The sequence below is a fragment of the Podarcis tiliguerta genome (assembly GCF_965153285.1).
Source record: "Podarcis tiliguerta genome assembly, chromosome: 8".
NCBI lineage: Eukaryota > Metazoa > Chordata > Lepidosauria > Squamata > Lacertidae > Podarcis > Podarcis tiliguerta.
Genome location: NC_139541.1, coordinates 68,519,441 through 68,542,557, shown reverse-complemented (window position 1 = coordinate 68,542,557; position 23,117 = coordinate 68,519,441). Strand labels below are relative to the sequence as shown.

At 49.7% G+C, this 23,117-nt stretch overlaps 1 protein-coding gene across 1 annotated transcript in view; it reads right to left on the bottom strand.

Annotated features, from left to right (window-relative positions):
* KMT2B (lysine methyltransferase 2B) overlaps positions 1 to 23,117 on the bottom strand; it is a 62,486-nt gene that overhangs the window by 2,301 nt on the left and 37,068 nt on the right. Inside the window, 24 exon segments of the mRNA XM_083454663.1 lie at positions 368 to 475; positions 1,276 to 1,453; positions 1,946 to 2,020; positions 2,333 to 2,470; positions 3,498 to 3,604; positions 3,693 to 3,788; positions 3,954 to 5,478; positions 6,391 to 6,606; positions 7,856 to 8,016; positions 11,728 to 11,806; positions 12,643 to 12,763; positions 12,989 to 13,147; positions 14,561 to 14,698; positions 15,417 to 15,520; positions 16,392 to 16,516; positions 17,224 to 17,297; positions 17,510 to 17,599; positions 17,681 to 17,773; positions 19,007 to 19,191; positions 19,531 to 19,644; positions 20,590 to 20,707; positions 20,810 to 20,905; positions 21,634 to 21,780; positions 22,488 to 22,601. Coding sequence (XP_083310789.1) covers positions 368 to 475; positions 1,276 to 1,453; positions 1,946 to 2,020; positions 2,333 to 2,470; positions 3,498 to 3,604; positions 3,693 to 3,788; positions 3,954 to 5,478; positions 6,391 to 6,606; positions 7,856 to 8,016; positions 11,728 to 11,806; positions 12,643 to 12,763; positions 12,989 to 13,147; positions 14,561 to 14,698; positions 15,417 to 15,520; positions 16,392 to 16,516; positions 17,224 to 17,297; positions 17,510 to 17,599; positions 17,681 to 17,773; positions 19,007 to 19,191; positions 19,531 to 19,644; positions 20,590 to 20,707; positions 20,810 to 20,905; positions 21,634 to 21,780; positions 22,488 to 22,601 — 4,361 coding nt within the window.

Below are 23,117 nucleotides of genomic sequence, written 5' to 3'. Positions count from 1 at the left end.
CTGGTGGTGGAAAGCAGGTAATCACCTTTATTACATAAACCTGGCTAGAGGGCCGAAAGACAACCGACTACAAGAAAGCAATGCATTTTAATCAAGTAGAAATGAGATCTGGGTAAGGAAACACGGGCCCCTACTTCTAAGTGCTTTGGAGAAAAACGATCCTCTTGGAAATTTTATAACTCATAAGCTTCACAGGCTGAAGAGGAGAAGCTTCGGTTTTTAAAAGCTTCCCTGGCAGTACACGCAGCATGGGTATTATCTAATCAGATTCATATTACCAAATGCTGAGTTTTCACAGCCTACCATATGAAGGGACAAAGTCAAGACTGACCAACGTCAGGACAGCAGAAGCCAGGCATCTTCTTACCTGGTGGACTTGAGCTGCACTTCATCCTCCTCTTCGTCATAAGGGCCTCCCTCAGGAAGCACACGATGTTGCGATGCCAGGAAGTTGAACATATCAAAAGTGCATTTCCTGCAAAAGAAGTGGAGGGCTGCCCATCTCAGAAGGCCTCGGGGTTCCCTGCTCTTCTCTCTTTTAAACACTACCTGTAACATGATCTGTATTTCCACCTACTCAAGAAAGAACTCCTTTGGCTGCAATACAACCCAGGCAAGGATGCAATTTAGGAATAAGGAGTGAATCGGTGACCCACCATATGTTTCTGGACTACAAATCCCATCAGCTACAAATGACCAGGCATGATGGGAACTGTAAGGGATGGACTGGGCAGCCAAATTCTGGGCAGCTGGTGCTCAATTATAGGTCATTCCTGTTTTGTGCAATTTATTATTATATTATTATTATTATTATTATTATTATTATTATTATTATTTATTATTTGTCTGCATTTAAATTGTATGCCTTTTCTATGCACTTTTACAGTAGTTTCAGTGTGTAAAAATGCAAAAAAAAACCCCATTTTATCTAAAAGAACACAAATATTTTGATTACTTTTGTATTATTTATTCAATTTGTATACCGCCCCATACCCATAGATTTCAGGGCAGTTCACAACAAATTATACAAATTAATGCATCTGTATCAATCTTTTCAATGCATTCATCTGTAAAATATGCATTTTGCTCTTCTTTTATGTAATATATATATAATTGCACACACCTTTTGCACACTGCAACTGCCCTGCAAAATCCAGAGAGGTGTGTGATCCAACTGGTACATTGTAAACTGCCCTGTGATCTACGGATGAAGGGCGGTAGAGGAATTTGCAGTCCACTCCTCTTCCCCAGAGAGAAAGCAAGGCCATTCCTCACCTGACGTAGACTTCAGCTCGGGCGCAGCCATGAGGGTTGAGCGGAAGCTCCTCCTCCTCGCCTTCATGCTGGTGGTACCGGAACTTGTATTTGTGGCAGGCCTTGGCACCATACAGCTGTTCCACCAGAAAGATGACGGCATCGTGGTGCATCCCCAACAGCCGCACCCCGTTCATCCCTGTCAGGAAAGTCAATAATACCTAAGATTCAGCATCCAGTCACCCTTTCAGTACAAGAGGACCAGTCCTATCCCAACGCCTCCGAACAGAGCCCCAGAAACCTCCTCCCCAACAAAAATCACGACATTTTCCTTTCTTGATGTGCTTTCCCCACTTCTGCTTTTCTACATCATCTGCTCTCTTATTTACTTGGAACATACAACCTCTGTACTGCTCCTATGCTTATAGTCTTCCCTCTTTTGGAGCAGCTATTCTGGGCAGTTTTCTGCTCCCAGAGATTGTTCCCCTTTCTATTGTCTTTGAGCCTTGAACTGAAAAAGCCAAAAGACTGGTAGGCTAGCCTGGGAGCTGCAAAGTAATTTCCAACCAGAACAGAACAACCTATGAACCAAGTAAGAGTCCTGCCGGATCTAGCCTAAGGCCCTTCTAGTCCAACATCCACAGCAACCAGCCAGATGCCCACCGGAAGCCTTCAAACAGGACCTTATTACCTGCAAAGGAGAGGTGCTTGAGCCGGGCATTGGTGCGGGCCTCCTGAATCTTCTCAATCACTGCTTTCCAGGCACCTAAATATGGAGAAGGCAACCGTGATTTACTCTGTAAGAGGCAGGCATCTGACCCAAAGCAAAATAATTATCAGAAGGGTATCACTGGGTAAAGGAGGTCCAAGGTGTTTGCTGTTCCCCAGAGTCTCTTATGGCTTCCCTGAGCAACGCATAACACAATTCCTACTTGTACCCGGGAGAAAAACAATCCCCCAGTTGTCTGTGGAGAGTGTCCCTCTTTCCAGCAGCATCAGCAGCACAACTATAGCCAGCCAGCTGAGAGGCTAGAGGTCCAAAGGAACGTTACCACCGATGCAATTCTCTCCTTCTCACCATCTATGCTGTCAGCCTGCACATTGAAGCCGTCCTCGCTGGTGATCTCGAAGCACAGGTGGGGCTGCGTTTTGCGGGGCATCTCATTCTCTTTGTCCTCCTGCTTCAGATTGTCCTCGTCTGAGCTGGAGAGATCCCCTGGGAGGGGAGAAAGGGGGGGGGGAGAGCAGGAGGCCCAGGCGTATTAGCTCTGCTGTCGTGGAGTCGTCATCTGTGAGAAAGGGCTTAATTCACAGGAAGGAATAGACTTACAGCAGGGTTAAACTAAAAACCCAAGCTCACAAAGCAGAGACCTGTCAGGTCCAGGATTCACTTTCTGAACTCTGGTATGCAGGCTGGAACGCTGCAGTCCGTATCTTTAGTCACATTTAAGAGTAGCCCCATTGAAATTAATGTACATGACTAGACAGATCCGTTCATTGTGAAGGGTCTACATTGAGCAGAGCTTGGATACAACCCACTTTCTGTATAGAAACTGATTTACAGCATTCATATTCCGTGCCTTTGTTGCAGTCTCCCAGAGCAGCTTACAAAAAGCAATTGTATATACAACGCCATTTATTTTATTTTTATTTATTGCACAAATTTATATATTGCTTAACATAAAACGCACCAAAGCCTTGTACGACATAACAAATATAAAATTGAGAATAAAATTATATTATGCTGATCAATGGTGCAGACAGCTGGGGAGGGACTTCACACCAGAGAAACCTGGTGTGAATAAAATCTGATGTGCAATGTAGGGATCAGAGATACACATCTCTAAAAGGAACTTGAAAGGGGTAGCTGCCCATGCCATTAAAAACAAATGAACAAGAGGTACATAGCTGCTTAATGCTTTATTATATTTCTATCCTGTCTCTTCCTTCAAGTTCGTCCCACTCTCAATCTCCACAACTACCCTGTGAGGTAGGTTAGGGTGAGAGAGAATGACTTGCAGCAAGTTACAGGGATGAGTGAGGATCTGAACTCAAGTCCCCCTGGTCTTAATCCAACACACTCAGCCGCCACACCACCCTGGCTCTTGGTACCATGTGCACAGTGATTTGCCCAATACAGCAAATGTGGACATTTAATCCCTGGTTCAGCCCACAGCCTCCCAGCTAAGTACCAACCACCCTTATTTCGAAGGCAGAGCGGGGCAGGCAAGAGATCCCAGTACCTGCATATCTATGCCAGACTGGCTCCAGCAGAGCCTCTTGGTTTGGTTCTGGCGTTCCAGGATGGGAATGTAACGCTGCGAAGGAGGGCGAATGGTCCATCGGAGACCTGCGGGGCATGAAAGAAAGAAGGGCTGCTTTAAAAACCCTGCGGCAGGCAAGGAACAGGATCCCGCAGCCTCCAACTGCACACTCACAGCTCACTCTCGCCGACAGCGCCTGCCTCCTCTTTGAGCGCGTCCAGGTCAAGGACGCCCTTGGCTGTGGGGGTCTTCATCCGCACCCTTCCCATGCTGCAGGGGAAGAAGGTCTTGTGAACACGGGCACAAACAAAACACACAGCTTGGGGGCTACCCAGAGAAGCCATGCTTGGCCTGAAGTACAAACCCACAAAGGATCGCCCCTTCGCCTTAGCCCTCCCATGCTTAAGAGTGTGGAGAGCACATGCTTGCACTTACCCTGAGCCCGCCGTGCTGCCAGAAATGCAGTTATTCAGCAAGTGATCCGGCGTGACGGTGGGCGACACGGGCAGCGGCTCCTCTTCGTTGGCACCGTCCACCTTGGCCTTCTTGAGAGGCATGCTTCCAACAAAGGTGGAGACCCTCTTGACCCGGATGGCCGGCCGGGGGCCCGGCAAGGACACCAAGCCGGGGATGCTGAGCACGCCGGAATTCACAGCCACTGGCTGAAGTAGACACGTCTGTGGGATCCCCAGCGAGGGTGTCACTAGAGCCGGAGTGCCCAGTGCCAGCTGGCCCCCGCCAACGGCCTGAGGAGCAGCGCCCACGACGTTCATCATGGGCACCATGCTGAGCACCGGGCCCCGGATGGTCCACGTGGGCAAAGGGCTGGAAGCGAGGCCCAGGGGCGCTCGCAATATGACCGCGCCAAGGTTGGGCACGGGTGCAGGGGGTGGCGGTGCTGGGCTTGGCACGGCCTTGCAGCCGGAGGCCTGCTCCCCGTCCGGGGTGCTCAAGGCGCCTTCCTCCCCCTGCACTTTCATGCACACTTGTCCCAGCTTGTTCACGAGGATGATTCTGGAGCCGGGCAGCTGCCCCTCGGGTCCCAGCAGCTTGACCTCAGCGGTGCCTGGCACCTGGGCACAACCCAGGGTCGGGGCCAGCTCTGGAGCGGGGCTGGGGTGGGCTGCCTCGGTGCCGTTGAGGCTGGCAGAGGTAGGGGGTGCTGGTGGCGGCGAGGCCGCCTGGTTGAGGCAGGAGGAGAGCGGCGCCTTGCTCTCCGGCGTGTCCATATTCTTCAGGACGAAGTCCACAATGTCCGAGGGCAGGTCCTCCGGCGCAGGAGCAGGGCCAGCCAGCTCCCGTTCGACTCTGGGCTCCGCTTGCTTGCCCTTGGCCGGAGGGTGGCCCCCTGCCCCGTCCGCCTCGCTGTCGGTCCCGTCGTCGATGCCGTCGAGCTGGTGGATGTGGGGCAGAGGGAGGTCCAGTGGGTAGGGAGGCAGGGGCGGCTCCCGGGTCACCACCGTGCGGGGGAAGCGGAAGTAGCGGCTGGCCTCCCCTTCCTCCTCGCTCTCGCCGTCGCCCAGGCCGTCCAGCTGGGGCAGCTCCAGGCTGGGCGAGGGGCAGGCCCGCGGCACGCCCAGCTCCTCCTCCTGGAAAGGCTCGTCCAGGAGGCTGTCGTCAAACTCCAGGTCGGAGACGTTGAGCTCGAAAGCCAGCTCTGGCGGGACGGGCGGGGGCGAGGGAGGGGGTGAGGTAGGTAGGGGGCGCTGCCCGTCAGAGGTAGAAGTATGCCTGAAGCCGCTCCCCACCAGGGGGTTGTCCGGGAGAGGCGGCATGGCCCTGAGAGAGGTGCTGGGGGGACTAGTCCTGTTGCTAGCCGCGGCTTGTGGCGGGAGGGGGGAGCGGCGGGCGTGGGAGACGCTGCTGGGAGACAGGGGGCTGAGGCGCTGCGTGCGGCGGGGAGGGGGGAAGTCGGGGTCACCCACCGTCAAGATGTGGTGGGACATGGATGATGCGCTCCCTGTGGTGGAGGGAACAGGAAGAGCACGTCAATAGGGGGTGGGAAGCAAAACAGGCAGACGCACAAATGCACTGGCCACACAGGGGATAACTCGCCTCCCTCCCCCATGGGATAACTTGCAGCTTTTGAGGAACCTAGTAGACAGCGGCTTCCTATGTTTGGAGTCAGAGCACTGTGTCTGTCTAGCTCAGTATTGGGATGGGGAAGCTCAGGCCGGGGGTCTGAATGCCACCTTCCAGGCCTCTCTCTCTGGCTCTGGGAACACTCCTCAGGCAACACATGGATGGCCATTTGTCATGGGTGTAGGGGGTTGGACTTGATGACCCTCGGGGTCCCCTTTCAACTCTACAATTCTATCACTGGCCCCATTCCACACCCAGAGTGCTTTTGCCCAGCTGGAATGTGCCCTTAGACTCTGGTGAGGCCTCTGGATAGAAAGAGGTGTTTGTGTATGTAGACACCGGCCTACTGAACAAAGGCAAAATTGCTCTGCCCCTATTTGCCTCTGCCCCCCAACCCCAGTTGTGTGGTCTTCGGAAAGTTGCCCAGACAGGAATGCAGCCATGGCAGTTCCTCACCCCTGGTCTACGCTGACTGGCCAGGGCTTCCCAGGGTCTACCTCAAACACCCTCTCTATCAGCCAACCACTCAAACACAACAATATCACAACCCACATGCAAAGGACTGCAGCGGAGCACAGGCGTGTCAGAACCTCTCCCCATCTCTGAAGCACCAATGGGCTCATGCCCCATTCTCCCTGCGCTCGCTAATGCTCCTCTCCTGCTTCTACTGTTCCATTAGCCTTGTTTCAAAGCAAGAATTGGCCTTGGAGCATCCAGCTGCTGGCCTCCGTTTCAGACCCTCTTGCTTCTGTGCTGCCCACTCTGCCTACGTGGCCTTGAAGCTACTCACCAGGAGAAGGCAGCGGGCGGGATGACACCCCACTTATGGGTCGTCGAGTAGGGGAGTAGTTGGGCACTTTGATGCGAGCTCCAGTGAGAGACCTGTGTTTGGAGGCCGCAGACTCCGGGGGTGGCAGAGGCCCTGGGTTCTGCGCGGGTGAGTGGCGCTCCGGCGGCGGCAGTGGAGGGGGCACATCCTGAAGGTGCTCATTCCCAAGTTTAGGATCTGAAAACATGAAAAGGCACATGACAAGAGACCAAGCATGGCAATGGCAGGGCCCAGAAGCCGGCAACCCTTATTGTGGGCTTTGTGCTGAGAAAAGACAGCACAGAACCAAGAAAATTGCCTTATTCCAGAACAGATTATTTGCCCATTTGGTCTACACGGACTGAAGACCTGTACTCTTATATACATTTGCACTTATTTTTCCCTCCCAGCCCCCCCCCCCCCCACTTATGGGAGTTGGAGCCCATAAACTTTGAAGGGCAACAGGCCCCAACCCCAAACCTTGGTTCTCAAACAGAATGCATTCCGGGAGCCCGGAACCATTGAAAAACCAAGGCGGCTTCTGAAAATCATTTGAAAACTGGAACAATCACGATGGACTACATGGAATTGGCAAAAATGACTGGCAGAATCAGAGACCAGGGAGAAGAGACGGTGGAAGAAGATTGGAAGAAATTTAAAGACTATTTACAGAAATATTATAAGATTAATGAATGTTAGAATGACATCGGATTGAGCTTAAAAGGTTATTAGCAACAAAGTGGTGAAGGAGTATGGAAAATTCGAAGGTTAAAAGGTCTAAAATTAAAAGGTTTAACATATTAAGATATTAAGAAAAGATTAGGATATATTAAGATATTAAGATAAAGATTAAGTTAAGATAGAGGGAAGGGATTTGCTGATTAAATATATGAACTGGAATACAGTGAGGGGAGGTGTGGGGAAGTCTGGGAAATAAGTAAACGCAAGGAATATTACAAAAATGGAATTGTTTTTAGATGTTTTTTTTTTGTTTGTGTTGTTGTTCTTGTCGTTTTGTACTTTTGTATTTTTGTACTTCTTTTTTGTTTTTTCCTTTTATGTAAAAACCTTAATAAAATATTATTTAAAGAAAGAAAGAAAGAAAACTGGAACAATCACTTCCGGTTGATTGTTCGGGAGCCGAAATGTATGAGTTCCAAGGCGTTCAGCAACCAAGGTAAAACTGTATTCTGATTTTGAGCAGAAAGGATGGACTAGTAAGCTCCAATAAAGGGTCGTTATTTGCCCCAGAGAAGTAGATTAACCACTAAACTGGCTTAAAGGGTTTGGCTTTTAACCTCTTTGTCAGGCCAAGCTGGATGCAGAGCGTCCCCCCACAACATGCAAGTGGGAAGGAAAACTTATCGCCACCCAGACTTCCTACTGCAGATGGAGAGGATGATGGTATCCAAAAGCCAGCCCAGCTGCACATCCCAGATCCCCTTACCTGCAGGGGCAGCTGGGCTGTGCACAATCGTGTGGTTCTCCTCCTGCACTCCCGAGGCATCAGGCTCCTCTTGACTCAGCTTCGGCCGGTACTCCAGGACGCGACACTTGTACCAGCACTGCTTGCGGGCGTCCACCGTGCTCCAATAAATACGGGAACACCTGGGGGGTAGAAGGAACACAAAGGCAGTCTCATCAGAATCGCCTTCTAGCTGCCATGGGGCTGCTTGCTCAAAGCAGTGGCGCAGGATTGCTGGGAGGAAAGCAAGAAATCTAACAGTAAGTGGAACCAATGACTAGCAGAGCCAACTAAGTTTTGCACCCGCCCCTACTTAGTTGTACATGGGTAACGCCGAGGCAAAGGTGCAAGAAGCAAGACAGCCAGAGCCACCCTTTGGACTGGTTGCAAGCAAGGCCACAGGTGGGCTAGGAGACCTCAAGGTGAAGGTTGGTGAGGCAGTGCCCCATTTGCCCCAATGGACCAGCCCCCATTGCAACCAAGTGGCCACCTATCCTTGGTGGCAAATGCCTAGCAGTTAGGGCATTTGAATTAAGGACGGGGAACCTGGTGGCCCTCCAGAAGTTATTGAACTACAACACCCATCATCCTTGACCACTGGTCACGCTGGCTGGGGATGATAGGAGTTGGAGCCTGACCTCACAGATGAGGCCACAGGTTCTCCATTCTTTGGGTAGGGCCTTTAGATGGTTCACCATGGGTGGAGCAGATTATCCATAAACAGGTAACAAGGTTTTGCAAAACTGATTTGTGAATGTTTGTTGGCACATTCCAGCAGATAATTCAGCCTTCTCCAACCTGGTGGGCTCCAGATGTTTCAGAAGGCATATCCCTTCAGCTGTGCTGGTCAGGGACTGATAGGAGTTGGTCCAAAACATCCGGCAACCACCAGTTTGGGGAAGGCAGGAAGAGAGAGAGCAATTCACACAACTTCAGAAAAGAAGAAAAAGAACTTCTCTCATCTCTGCATCCCTGACCAGCAGAGAGGAAGCAAGCATCAGAGATTTTCATGTGACATTTGATTTGCTTTTGCCAGATGGACGCCAAGTGCAGTTCCAGAAAGCAAACATTTAAAGAGCCAGAGGGAAGAAAAGGCACACAACCAGGAAAACCTTTTCAGAGGCTGTGTAAAGAGCAGCTGTCTTTGTGCATCACAGTCCACAATTGCAGGGCACTGGCATAATGAGAATGGCTGTCAACCTTCATATGAACACCTCAGAAGTGGAAGCAGACATGTTGGCACCCAGGCCTCAGGTAGAGACATGCATTGCCCTTTTAAAGAAAGGGAAAGTGATCCCTGCTGAAAAACAAGTTTCCCAGGTTGTGTGTGCTTCTGCAGAAGATCGCAAGGATCTTTTGTCCTTTTTCAAAGGCAGGGAAACTCTTCCCAAATCTGGCAAAATCCTGCAGAATTAAATGGGAGACACTTCCATGGCTCTTGCTAGACAGAACCCAGCAAGAAGCAAATGAGAGAAGACTGTGGAGAGGGCAAAGGAGAAAGGTGGCTTTCTGGTTCTGGTTGTTATGGAGCTTTTAAAGAATCTACATGGCAGCTGATCAAACCAAGGCCCATCCTTCTGCACAGTTGCAAGAGTGGATTCTGACAGCTGGGGAAGATGTTGTGCCAATGTGGTGTGACGGCTAGAATTTTGGGTCTAGGACCTTGCAGACCAGAGTGCAAATCCCCACTAGGCCATGAAGCTCACTGGGTGTCTCCAACTCCCACTCTAATCTACTTCAGAGAGTTGTCGTGAGGATAAAAAGGAGAACCGTGTCCTCCAAGTTGAGCTCTCTAGAGAAAAGTTGGGGAATAAATGTTGCAACAGCAAATTTAAAAGATGTTAGCTATTTAGAAGCTTTCTGGGTAGGGACCTGAAAGCCAGCCGTCACCAACGCCCAGCATCTGGCTGGGAGATGTAGTTAAAAACATCTGGAGCGCACCAGCTTGGCAAAGGCTGCTGTGACCCATGTAGCTGCATTATGCTACAAATCTCGTATGTCGTTACAGGTGACTACGCAGTATCTGATTGGCTGCTGTGAGATGCAGAGCATCCTGAACTGCATCCTACACAGCCCTCATTCACATTAAAAGCGGGGGGGGGGGGGACAGATCATTTACAAGCATTTTCCAATTGGTAAAATTAAAAAAATGGGAGGGAAGGAAAAGAGTGGTTGCAAATAATCCCCCATGCCATGTGTGCAGATACCTAAACACACCACACTGTGCATTAATCCACTTGGAATAACGACCACACTCTGGTTTCACACTCGCCATCACCGTAGCAGGTGATGCTTTAACCATAAGAAACGTGCTGAAAGCTCCCAAGGAGATGAGGAGGATAAAGTCCCTCCCTTCTCGAGCCACCCTGCCAAGAGGATGGCATAAACGGTAAAATAATGCCTGCTAAGATAGTATCTGCTTCAGCATCTATTCAGTAGAATCCTTCATGCCAGATAAAATGAATGGGTTTAGACTAAAATAAGGATCGAAATGATTTTTCAAAACATGTATTTCTATTATTTCACTAGCCCGTAATTATTATAAATGGGAAACTGTATGACAATCCTTTTAAGGAAGGCAAATGGTGGGCAATTTTTCCTCTGGAGAGGTTACTTGAGGGATGCAGAGTGCTGCAAACATCCGCACAGCAGCAACCACAGTGGAAATGTTTTTCTGATACCATTAATTTAATACTGTATTAAGAGAAGAGCGACATTAACACACACCTCCCTTCCTATTAAACACTCAAAATGTTCAGTACATAAACCACCAAGGGATGCTTCAGACACAAAGTGCATTTTCAATTCTTGATAGTCTCTCTCAAGATCCATCCATACCCAAATATGTGGAGTGTGAATGCAACAAACCAGTGCTTGCAAAAGCAGGCACCACACAGGTAAGATCCAGGAGCCAGGACTGAGTGCAGCCCCCTGGAAAGAGTGCAATTAGCTTCAAAGGTGTGGACAGTCAATGCAGCAGCCTGTCTAAAGGCCACCCAGGACACCTAAGCCCTTTTTCACATGGGTGAAATCCAGGATTCCTGGGCACACAGTGATTTTGACTGCCTAAAAATGAGCTCAGGGTCTTTCGACCTCATAATCAAATGCAACAGGCAAGCATTGTTTGCTCAGTAAATGTGATTTTAGTATGATCAGAGGAAAACATGGTCTCAATGCGATTTTGGAAACTGGGTCTTTGCTCTTCCTGATTGACCAGATCAGAGCTGAAGGAACGGCCCCAAATGCTGTGAGGACTCCTAAAGCTGGCAGAGAATTTTGAAGCAGTGTGGCACAGAAGCAGTTGCCCAGTCCTTTTCTTCTGGGTAAAGGTAAAGGTACCCCTGCCCGTACGGGCCAGTCTTGACAGACTCTAGGGTTGTGCGCCCATCTCACTCAAATAGGCCAAGGGCCAGCGCTGTCCGAAGACACTTCCGGGTCACGTGGCCAGCGTGACATCGCTGCTCTGGCGAGCCAGAGCCGCACACGGAAACGCCGTTTACCTTCCCGCTAGTAAGCGGTCCCTATTTATCTACTTGCACCCAGGGGTGCTTTCGAACTGCTAGGTTGGCAGGCGCTGGGACCGAACAGCGGGAGCGCACCCCGCCGCGGGGATTCGAACCGCCGACCTTTCGATCGGCAAGCCCTAGGCACTGGGGCTTTAACCCACAGCGCCACCCGCGTCCCTAATTCTTCTGGGTACCCCCTGCCAAAAGCCATCTCGTATCCATACACCTCCCCCCCCCCAATAATGGCTCCCCTGGTGACGATCCTCAGGACAGCTAGCATGGGATTGTTCTTCCTTTGTCACTTAAGGTGGGTGTGAGGCTGCTACCAACTTTAATGCAGATACTCACTGGTAGCCTACGGGAAAGAGGCGTCCCTCGCACTCCGACAGATCTGTCAGCATCCCCAAGCTGTCGATCTTCATGGAGCCTGGAAGCAGAAACACACTGAGCAGAGAGCCAGAAACGGAGCAAAAATGAGGGTAACGGAAAGGCAGTTGTCTCAGGATGTGGGTTAGAGAGGCTATTACGGATGGCAGAGCATGAGAGAGAGAAAAACCTATCAGACCTAATGGATACAATCCACTGGGGAGAGTTCTGCTGCAGAAGCCTCTGTTTCAACAGAGTTTGTACCTGAGGGTGTCCCAATGGACGGCACCCCATGGTAAATTAGTGCATGAGCAAAGGGAAAGGATAAAGAATAGTTGCTTAGATTTTCTGCCTTTTAGGCACCTCTGGAGAGGCTAAATGAGGGCATCCTACACTCTGTCTACAAGGGAACCAAGAAAGTTAGTTTCTGGGTTCCCAGAATGGGCCTAGCCAAGATGCAGAAACTCAAGGTGTAGGCACGCAGACAGGGGTTGGCTTAGTCGGCATTGGCACTATGGGACAATCTAAGATATAGTTCAGAGGGGACAAATGTTTCTCCACCCCAATGGTTTCAGAGTTTACTTTTTCCCTTTTAGACGAGGCCCTCCCTCTCTCTCTCTCCCTGCTCCCATTAAGTATTAACAACAAGCTTATTTGCTGGTGTTTGAGATAACCAGCGCAGACCCTGCCAAAACAGAGGCGTGACAGATACAAGGAGCAAAGAGTGGTGATGAATCCATTTCTTCCGCTCCATTCTGAAGCAAGCTGGTCCCTCCTATTCCCTGCATGTTCAACTGCAGAACCACCCACTTGCTAGAGGAGAAAATCCCATCTAATCTGGACCACAGTGTTTGCATAGCAAAGTGCTGCTCTCCTGCCCTGTCCCCATATAATTACCTATCATCATGTTGATGGTGTCTGGCTCCAGGCCCACCATGAACTTCCTCTTAAAGCTGATGCCCTCAAAGTCAACGTAGACGCGGCGCAAGACATCAAACCCATCTTCAGCAACTATCTCCTAAAAAGGCAGACAACATGGCCAAGGGACCCTCTTAAATTCAATTTGCAGTGACCGAGCATCAGAAGACAAAACTCTGCAAAATTGCATGTACGTATGTTTGGGCTGCTGGGGGACAACGACATAACTCTGGTTTTCAAGATGCCAGGCCTAACAGAACTGTCCCACCCACGACCCACTCATCCCAGAGGCGACAGGAAGCCTGATGGTGCCCTCCCCACTTACCGTCCCATCCAGGAGGTCAACGTGCTTCTGGCAGAAGACTTTCTTGTCATCCTGGAAGGTGCACTGGCAGAGGCGAGCACACATGAAGTGGTAGTTGCTGATGCATGCGGAGAGGCAGCAGCCAACCGTGGCCCCCGTACGTTGACAGTGTTCACAGCGCTAAGGGGGGGGGGGGAGAGACAGGTATGTCAAAGGTGTGGAAGGAACGCCACTGCAGCAGGGCAAGGGATAAAGTGTGTGGCACTAAGCAAAGACGCAGAGGGCCAAAATGTCCCCGAGGAGCAAAATCATCAGTCTGCATTCATTTCTGACCAAGATGTAATTTGGGGAGGGCATTTATACACACATTATAGAGACAAACATGCACTCTGAACACCACATTCCTTCCTCTCTTTTCCTCATCACCAAGATCACCCTACACATCAATGCAATCAGATGCAGAAAGCAGCCATGTCGACGATGCAGTCTTGCTGGGACTTTCTATTTAATTGATAAGATCTGCAGTAATATCCAAGCACTGTTCTCACAGCAGTGAACACTTGGAAGGAGTTTTCAGCTCCACCCTGGCCAGAGGGTGGGAGGGAGAGGAGTTTTGATTCCCAATTTGAGTGGAGGCTCTAAGTATGAAGCGGGTCCAGGGAACATAAGATCCGGCTGATGTAAAAAAGTGGACAGCTATTAAACCATCACGTCCACATCGCTATTCATATGCTGTGTGCAATTGTGGAAATTCAATTACTGGAGCAAAATTCAGGATACCAAGAATCTCAGAGATCGACTTTTAAAGAAAGGTTTTGAGCAGCAGTGACTGCAAAACTAAGGCTGAAATATGAGCAGCACCTGGTGAAGCCAGAGTGGATCTCAGTGGGTCACTTCAGGAGCAGGCTAGTTCGGTCCTCTACAGCAGGGGTGGGGTGGGGCTCGGGTTCAAGAGCAAAAGCCCCCAGTCCCCTCTATCTGGCCCACAGAACCCTCCTTAGGCTCTGCCCCCATCTCCCCTGACTCCAACTCTCACGAGGCTCCCTTCCCATGCCCTCTTCCTTGAATACCTGGCTGCAATGTGTCTTTGAATTGTGGCAATGCGGATGCATAAAGGTTTCCCCGCCCCTATGCAGCAGGGCCTTTCTTTGTAAAGTGCAGTGTTTTCAGGACCCTCGCTCATAGTGGGAATTCTACTGAGGCCACAAGAAGGGCCGGATTTAGGTTTGATGAGGCCCTAAGCTACTGAAGTTAATGGGGCCCTTTCTATGTCCAGCTGTCCTTTGTCAACAACAAATTGTTGCTGTTTTTTGTGTTAAATATATGCTATATGGTAATTTATGGACCTAATAGGTCCATGCACAGCACAAAACACGCTTGCTGTATGTAGGTTTTATTTTATTTGTTTGTTATCTTATATTTTGGAAATGTACATCCAGGTTTTTTTCCCTTTAAATCTTTTGGGGGGCCCCAAGAGAGTGGGGCCCTAAGCTATAGCTTGTTTAGCTTATACGTAAATCCGGCACTGGCCACAAGAAGGGTCTGGTCCTATCCCCTCTTCTACAGAGCTGAATGGAGAGAAGCCCAACTCACCATTTGCCGACCCCGGGCTACGGCAGCATGCACGTTCTTCAGGGAGCCATCGTTCTCCTCAAAGACCTCGGCTGACCAGATGGCACAGTTGACGTGCGTCCACTCGTTCTGGCCGATGTACAGCAGCCTCCCTGCGTCCTGGAGGGCAGGAAGAGAGCTCAAGTTGAAGAGGGAGGGGGAAGGCAACACCTCAAGGTCTAGCCACGAGGAAGGGATTTGCAAGGGGTTCAGATGATCACCTCCCGGACACGAGACAGGATCCAGGGGTTATAGATTTCCTGGCCCTGTCCAGTCCTCCACTTAAGCTGCCTCCTCCACAACAACAAACAAAACCACCCTACAAAGCCAGTGGATTTGGTTCTCCCGCACTTCTCCCCTTATTCTCTCAATATAGCCTCAAAAAGGTGCAGCTAGGACACTTTCCATCGGTAAGATACTAGCCCCGATGGCTACATAGTTCCAGGCTGAGAGACAGTGTGCCCGAGAATGCCAGTCACTAGAGCACGGGTAGTCAACCTTTTTATACCTACCGCCCACTAATGCATCTTTCTTGATGGTAAAATTTCCTCACCACCCACCAGTGCTAGATGGAAGGAGGATTTGGCTTGTGCCGTAGAACCGCCTACCACCCACCTAGAATCCTGAAATGCCCACTAGTGGGTGGTAGGGACCAGGTTGACAACTCCTGCACTAGAGGAACAACAGCAGCAGGAGGGCTCTATCGTGCACATATCCTGATTTGGGCTTCCCAACTGGCCACTGTGGGGAACAGGGATGCCAGGATGCACAAGCCATTGGGTCTGATCCAAAATGGTCCTTCTTATGTTTTTATCAAAGCAGAAGGGTGTAGTCTCACCTTGGAAGGAGCATCTCCATACTGGAGGCACAAGGCACACTGTCTCTTGTCCTCAGGGTCATCCAACGGCTGCTGCAGCACGGCATGTTCCGAGTCTTTCCCACCTACAGGGAGAGAAGGAAAGCGGTTAGGCATTGAGCTTCAGCAGCTGGAGGGCAAGAAGCCCCACCCCCAACATCCCGTCAGAGAGCATCTTCCAGAAAGGAAACAGAGATCTTCTGTGCAGAGCATGAGTGGGGAATCTCTGGCCCTCTGCATATCGCTGGACTTCAACTCCCATCACACATCCCCAGAGGCCATGCTGGAGGTTAGGAGTCCAGCAACAACTGGAGGGCCATGGGTTTCCAACCTTTGACGTAGAGCAGTTGCCCAAACTTGGGTCTCCAAAAACAGCGGGACTACAATTCCCATCATCCCTGACCGCTGGTCCTGCTAGCTAGGGGTGATGGGAATTGTAGTCCAAAAGCAGCTGGAGGCCCAAGTCTGGGAAACCCTGATGTAGAGGGAACCAGGAGAGAAAGAAGGAAATACAGAGTGACAAGCCTCAAGCATAGTGCACATGGCTCTGCATGCATAACATCCCAGGTTGAATCCCCAGCATCTCCAGGTACAGCTAAGAGAGACCCATTTTATACCTGGAGGTTCACTATCAGTCAGTATAGAAAATATGGAGCTAGTTGGACCAATGCCCTGACTTGGTATAAGGCAGCTTCTTATGTTCCCTTCTAGCAGGAGAACGGCAGCAGCCAAAGTTCTCCTGGGCAATTGTAAAAACCAAGGGAGTCTGCATGTAGAGAGGCAGCTTCTACTCCATGAAAACCAGGCATAGGCAAACTCGGCCCTCCAGATGTTTTGGGACTACAACTCCCATCATCCCTAGCTAACAGGACCAGTGGTCAGGGATGATGGGAGTTGTAGTCCCAAAACATCCTGAGGGCTGAGTTTGCCTATGCCTGATGAAACCCAAAATCTCACCTGTCTTTTCAGACCCAGTAGAAGCCAGGTGGCTGTTGGCAGCCGGGATGACCTCCTCAGGCTGCCTCCACTGAGCATAGATGTGGTCAGAGGAGGGAGGCAGAACAGCGTTAGGAAGCATGCCACTGTTGGGGAGAAAAGAAGAAGTTGTCAGGGGCTGCAGAAGCTCTGGTTCTAAGGCAACCCCAGTTCGGAGTTTGAAACAGGCTGCAGGAATAGATATAGAACAGGCTTGAAGCCAAGTGACTGAAATGCAAAAATAAAAATAAAAAGGGGAGGTGGTAAGAACAGGATCTAAAGCCAATTGTGGGAGCTGTGAACAGATAAAAAGTCTTGCCACTGGGAGACACAGGGCCAAGTCTGCCCCATCCCCATGAATTTACTGTGATCTCACCCTCTTATCTCTCATCTGCACCTATGATGGTTTAGACTCGGGATTAGATTGTGGTGAGAATACAGATTTCTGTTGTTACTTTACCAAACAAAAAGTGTGACAAAAAGGAAGAGGAGACCAGGCTGTGCATATTCCATGCCCATAACCAATTCAAATTCCCACTCTATTCACTTGGAGTAGCAGCAAATTTCAAGGAAAACAGATTATGTTGGGCCTGGGTGGTTTTTGTAGTTTGTACACAGCTCTTATTTTGAGCCCTCCTACAGATTCCCAAAATGTCGTTGGAACTTCCATACTGAATTGCACACAGCGGTCCATGGTGCGTCTGAAGCCTGCAATTCCGCCCCCCCCCCCCAAAAAGCACCAGAGAGGCTCTGAATGGACACCGTTGGTGAGGGGGAGGTATGACTTCTGCGCTTTCAGCTACTGAGCACTCACTTGGGGAGGGTGCTGCTGCGGGTCCAGTGCTTTACATCCTGAGCATCAAACCAGCTGAAGAACTTTTCCATCAGCTGGAAAGATAAAAAGCAGGCAATCACAAGGCTGTTCAGGGAGAGAGGCTGTGCCGAATTGCAGGGGGGGGGGGGGAGTGCTCCCAACGTGGAGCACGTGCCCAAACACACCTGCACCCCCCCCCCCAATTCCCACTCAAGTTAGTTTTACGTTAGGTCAATCCAGACCACACATCCCTCCTCCCCACCAAACCCAGATCGTACAGAGTTACCTCGATGTAGAGTGCCTTTGCCATAAGGCCAGCCTGGTCTTCCTCCGTGTGCCCCAGCAGGACCCCCACCATGTCCTCATTGAAGCTATGCTGCAAAGAGAGAACGCAGCTCAGCCGAGGTCAGAGGCCTTGCTCCCGTGCCAGGCTGGAAGCCCTGCTCCCAACACTCACCACGGACGAGTAGTGACCCTGTTCAAACAGCTTGTTGACAGTGCGCAGGTCACAGGGCCGCAGGTGAACCTTCACGCCGTCATCTGGGCAGCACTGGCAAAGGACAGAGGAAAATGGGGCACTGCCACCTGTTCTGCAGCCTCCATCCCACCCCTGCCTACAGCATGCAAAGAACTCTGTGACATAAAGGTCCTGTGTTGCAATAAATCAAAACATTTCCCATAAGCTCTAAGATTCTACCGCCCCTTATCTTCCCCCCAAATGTCATATCCTTTATTATTTTATTCACATAATATACATTAACATCAAACGACAACTCCAAAATAAAACCATATGTAACAAAACCATAAGTCTCATGTTTTCATCCACACTAATCTCCTCTCTGATACCTTTACTTGATGTTTCTTGCTGCTTTCTGCTTTCCTTATAGAATCTTTATAAAAATTTAAATCTCTTAAATCTTTAACAATTTCAATTAATCCCTTCACTTCCCTCCCCCACAGCCCAGTACTTCCCTTCACCTGTGTGCGATCTTCTTTACCTAGTATTATTTTTGTTATTGTTGCGTTATTCACTTTATTTGTTATTCCATCCGTAATATATTATTATCCTATCTCCTTGCACCTTTTAAACTTTTGCATATTAATTTTTAAACTCCAGCACCAACTTTTTTCATGTATTCCTTAATGGATTCCCACTCTTTATTATTTTTTTTATTAGTGTAGCCTCTAATTGATGCTGTTAATTTTGCCATCTCCACGAATTCAAGAAATTTGGTTCCCCATTCTAAGAATTCTGGTATTTTATCAGTTTTCCCATTTTTTGCCACTACGATTCTGGCTGCTGCAGTTGTGTAAAGGAATACATTCCTTTTATCCTTAGGGATGTCACTCGATATTACAACCCCCCCCCCCTTTATCATGGTAAGCAACCTACAGACTCAAATATCATGGAAAGCTGAAGTCATAGAATTGGAAGGGACCACAAGGGTAATCTAATCTAACCTCCTGCAACGCAGGAATCTTTTCGCCCAACACGAGGCTCAAACTCACGACTCTGAGAATCTGAGATTAAGAGTCTTATGCTCTACCGACTGAGCTATCCCAGCATCTTCCCACCTAGCCAAGGAATGAGCAACCAGATCAAAGGAAGGAGTGAGACTGTGTTTGAAGAGTGCTGGACACGGATGTGTCCAGCCCAGCCAGACCCAAAGTGTGCCTGCGAATGGGGCCAAGAAAAATCTCCTTCGGTAGGGCAGCCAGATCAAGAACGGTGATTTTAAAAGCACAACTCCCTGCTGTTATGCATGCCCTGGAGAGAACATACCTGTGTGCACTGAAGCAGCGGGGTGGCACACTTGGAACTCATCAGCCCCTGAAGCACCTGCCGGAGACCCTTGCGCAACTCCAAGGTGAGGACTTCCCGCCACTTGGCCTTGTCACTGCCGCAGCAGGGCCGGCAAGCGTATATGACACTCTCGGGTAAGTTGGACAAGATCTCATAGCCTTCATCTGTAAGAGAGGGGGTGGAAACACATCAGAGATGCCCAATCTTAGCCCAAAGACTGTCATGCTGTTCTCAGGCCACCCTGCTGCGCACACCAACGCAGGCAAGATGGGCAGGCGTATGCCGTCAAGGGCAAGACCTAGCCAGAAGATCAAAAAGGGGAGCATATCATAGGCAATTTAACAGAGGCTGCGGCCTGCATTCGCCTCTCAATTGCCTCTGCTGTCTTCTCCTGACTCTGCCACAACTCTCCCCCACATTATTTCTCCTCCCTGCCATTTGAGATGTAAGCAGGTAGGCAGGTGTGAAGGAGGGAGAGGGATCTGTGATGCAGCAGAACAAACCTGAGAGTCCCTCACACTTGGCATGAACCCAGTGGTCACACTTGGCACACTGCATCATCTTGCTCTCGTAGTCATTGTCTTCATAGCAGTGCAAGCAGATTGGACAGTAGTTACCTGGATGGGAAAAGAGGGAGGCAGAGAACAAGCTAATGGAATCTTCTTCTGCAGGTCAGGTGAGATTCAAAGCCCTCTCTCAGCCCTCCCAAAATGAGCTGTGTATTCGTTCCCCCTTTATTTATTTGCTCCGTATATATCCAACACCTTCTGAGTCCAAAATCAGGTAAGCTAATCAATATAAAACAATGAATTGTAGTATAAACAGCATCATCAATCTACGCTTTGGAAAGTTGTTTGCCTGTTCGCTATGCATCAGGACACCTCTTCAGATACTGCATCCAAATTTGACATGATGGCTCCTGAGATCAAGGAACAGGTTTCTGTCTATGATTGGATACAATTTTGAGTTAAAACTGAAGCTTTCAAAATGGCACAGATCTTAAACACCAATCTCAAAACTCCACTGATGTTCTGGTTTCTTAGAATCCAGGTACAAGGCTGTTTGTAAAACATAAAAAACTCAAACAGGACAGCTTCTACATCAACTGCATAATTTTTAAAAGCAAAATTAAAATGTAGGATTTCTAAAAGTCCAGGAAGAACAAAAACATATTTGCCTGCCATCTGAACATCACCAGAATAGAGATCTGGCAAGCCTCCTTGGGGAAGCCATGGCAAAGGTGAGGGGCCAACCCCCCAAAAAGGCTTTTTCTCTCCCCCCCAGTAGCTGCCCATTAAATCCCAGAAGAGGAGAGGCCCCTGAAAGAGAAGTTTCAGATGAAAATGTAAATAAATGGGTGAACATGTAGGAAAGAAAGAATACAACAACTATTTGGGTCGCAGTGCTGTGTAAGGCTTTGCAGTCTAGGGCTAAGGAAGACACGCATTGTGTGAGCAAAATATGTGAACTTGTTTGTGGAATGTCAGCCCCTCGCAATGCCTTACTTGGCACAGCTCAAACTGAAACCCATGGCATTTCCCAGGCAATTCTGCTATGCTCACCTTTATCGTAGAGCACAGAGCAGGCAGAGCACAAGCTGTAGTCACTAGACCACTCTGTGTCCCAGTTCTTCCCTGGAGCTGTCCCGCAACTCTTACAGCGGATGCAGGCCGAACAGATCTGAATAGGGAGAGGATGAAGGAGACAGGTTAGCAGCTGCAACACAAGAGAGGGAAGGGTCTGCCGAACTAGAGGGGTGCCGGGAATCTGCAAGACACTTACCCAGCCCTTCCTCTTACGGAAAGGTTTAGTGGGGTAGTTGGGCCCAAGGCAAGCCAGGTGATAGCAGTTCCTGCAGCGCTCACACTCCAGCAGTTGCTGCGGCAGGTTGAGGAACAAGGAGAGGGAAAGTAGGCCATTACGCACGTTTTTGGGGCAGGAATTCATTGCAACTAATCACAGGTACGACAGAAATCCCAATGAGAAATGCAAAGAAGACAGGCAGGAGAGAACAACGCAAAGCAGGTGTATATGCCTCTGCTTTTACAGAGGTGACCAAAATGCAGAGAGCAGGCCACGGCTCTTGGTTTCACATGTAGGAACCTACCCGGGAAATCAGGTTCTTGGGATCCTTTCAAACCTGGCATCAGATATCATGACAAAGATGCTTCTCCTTACCATCCCTGTCCAAATTTCTCCCCATGATGTTGTGATATAACTTCGCCTGCCCTTAATGCGTAAAATCTTGGGGTCATGCATTCCTCTCATTCGATAACCAAGATACTGCCCAACCCTCCTTGTTCCTCTTTAAAACACTTAGATATGCCCTTTCCCTGCATGCTGCTAAAAACCTTTGCTCACACTCTAGTTCAGGGGTGTCTTTTTCTTCTTTTTTTAAATGCCTAGGGCTACATTGCTTTGTGGGTAATCTCTTGGGACCTGCATTCCTGAAGTGGTGAGGCCACCCCTTCCATCTCCAGCTGTGTTTTGTGTAGGGATCACGAGAACATGGGAGGGGTGTGCAGCCCCTGTAAGCAGCCATGTTTACTTCCACAGACCCTCCCCTTGCACAGATCCCACACTGGGGGGAAAACACTCCGCCTTACCTTGGATGCCTTGTTTTTGCGACCGCAGACGTGGCAGAATTTGCAGCGGCGACAGCACCAGCTTTCCTCCTGCTCGGGCAACGGTTGTTCATCCTCCTCCAGGCAGAAGGTGTGGAAGGGGTCGCAGCACACCTGGCAGAACACAAGCTGCAAAGCACATGGTGGGCAGCTGCATTAGATGCGCTTTGGCACACGGAAGCCGGAAACTCTCTGCAAGTTAGAAGCAACCCCAATGGCCCCCACCCTGTTCCATCTACAAAACAAGGCCTGGTCTATTTGCTGTGCATTTGTATCCCAATTAGGCATAATGGTTCCTGAGATCAAGGAGCAGGTTTTTATCTATGTTTGGATACAAGACCTCAAGTGCCCCCCTCCCCAACCTTCTGAATGGGGCTCGCAATGTTAGGATATGTCTGATCCACCTTAAAAGGGAGCAGGATGTTTGTGTGACAGCCTGCATATTTCCTGTTTCACAGGATGTTTCTGTTGTGTCTTTGCTTTCGTTTCTCTGTGTGCCGGAACACTGAAGCAGGCAGTCATGTTTTTCTTTGTTCTGATCAACGCTGAATAAACTTGTAAATATGCTCTCCTGCATGCATCTTTCGCTGTGCATTATCTGCTGATAGAGCGTGCATCGGCTCTGGAATGTGGCAAGCTATTTCTGGAGCTCGTGTCGCTAATTGCTGATACTGCGTGTCTACGGGAGATCGATGGACGTCCGGAGACGTGGAGTCATGATGGACTTTGTCTCCCTGGCAGTATCCCAACACGCAATCCGTTCCCTCCACCCCACACAACTGAGATGCTGGAAATCCCAGAATCCAGGTATCCTCATCCCATTCCTCAAGACCTACCTGATGGAACCCCTTGCTAGCACAGAGCAGGCACACCACCTGCGTGGTGACCGGCACCGAGGTGAGGATGCTGAGGCCACCCATCAGCCAGACGTTCTCCAGGTCACAGTCCTCCTACAAGATACACAAGGGGGGGGGCAGAGGGATAGCTGTGAAAAGAGCTACATGGAGCAAATCTCTCAACTGAAAGGGATTGGAGATCATCAAGCCCAGAGGTGGAGAACCTGTGGCTCTTTTAAGCGTTACTGGATTGAAACTCCCATCATTCTTAGCCTTTGGCCACAAATGGCTGGGGTTGCCAAGACCTGTGGCCACGGCATCGCTTTAAGCTCACTGCAGCCTCCTCTCCTCTCTCTTCCTGGCACAAAAGCAGTGCTCCCAAGCAGCTAGGAAAGCCAGAGCATTTCTGGCAGTACCATCAAGTTAGACATAGCTGTGCTCTTCAAAGTACAATGGGTATGTGTGATTTGTGAATGAGGGGTAGGTTGGGGGCAGATTTTAGGGCGTTCTGGCTCATTTGCAGTTGGCTGAGCTTGAATCACACCAGCAGAAAGCAGATATTAAAAAAGGCGTTACATCAGATTAAGGCTTTGATGATGATTATTTTTGCAGGAAGATGTGCAGGGGTGC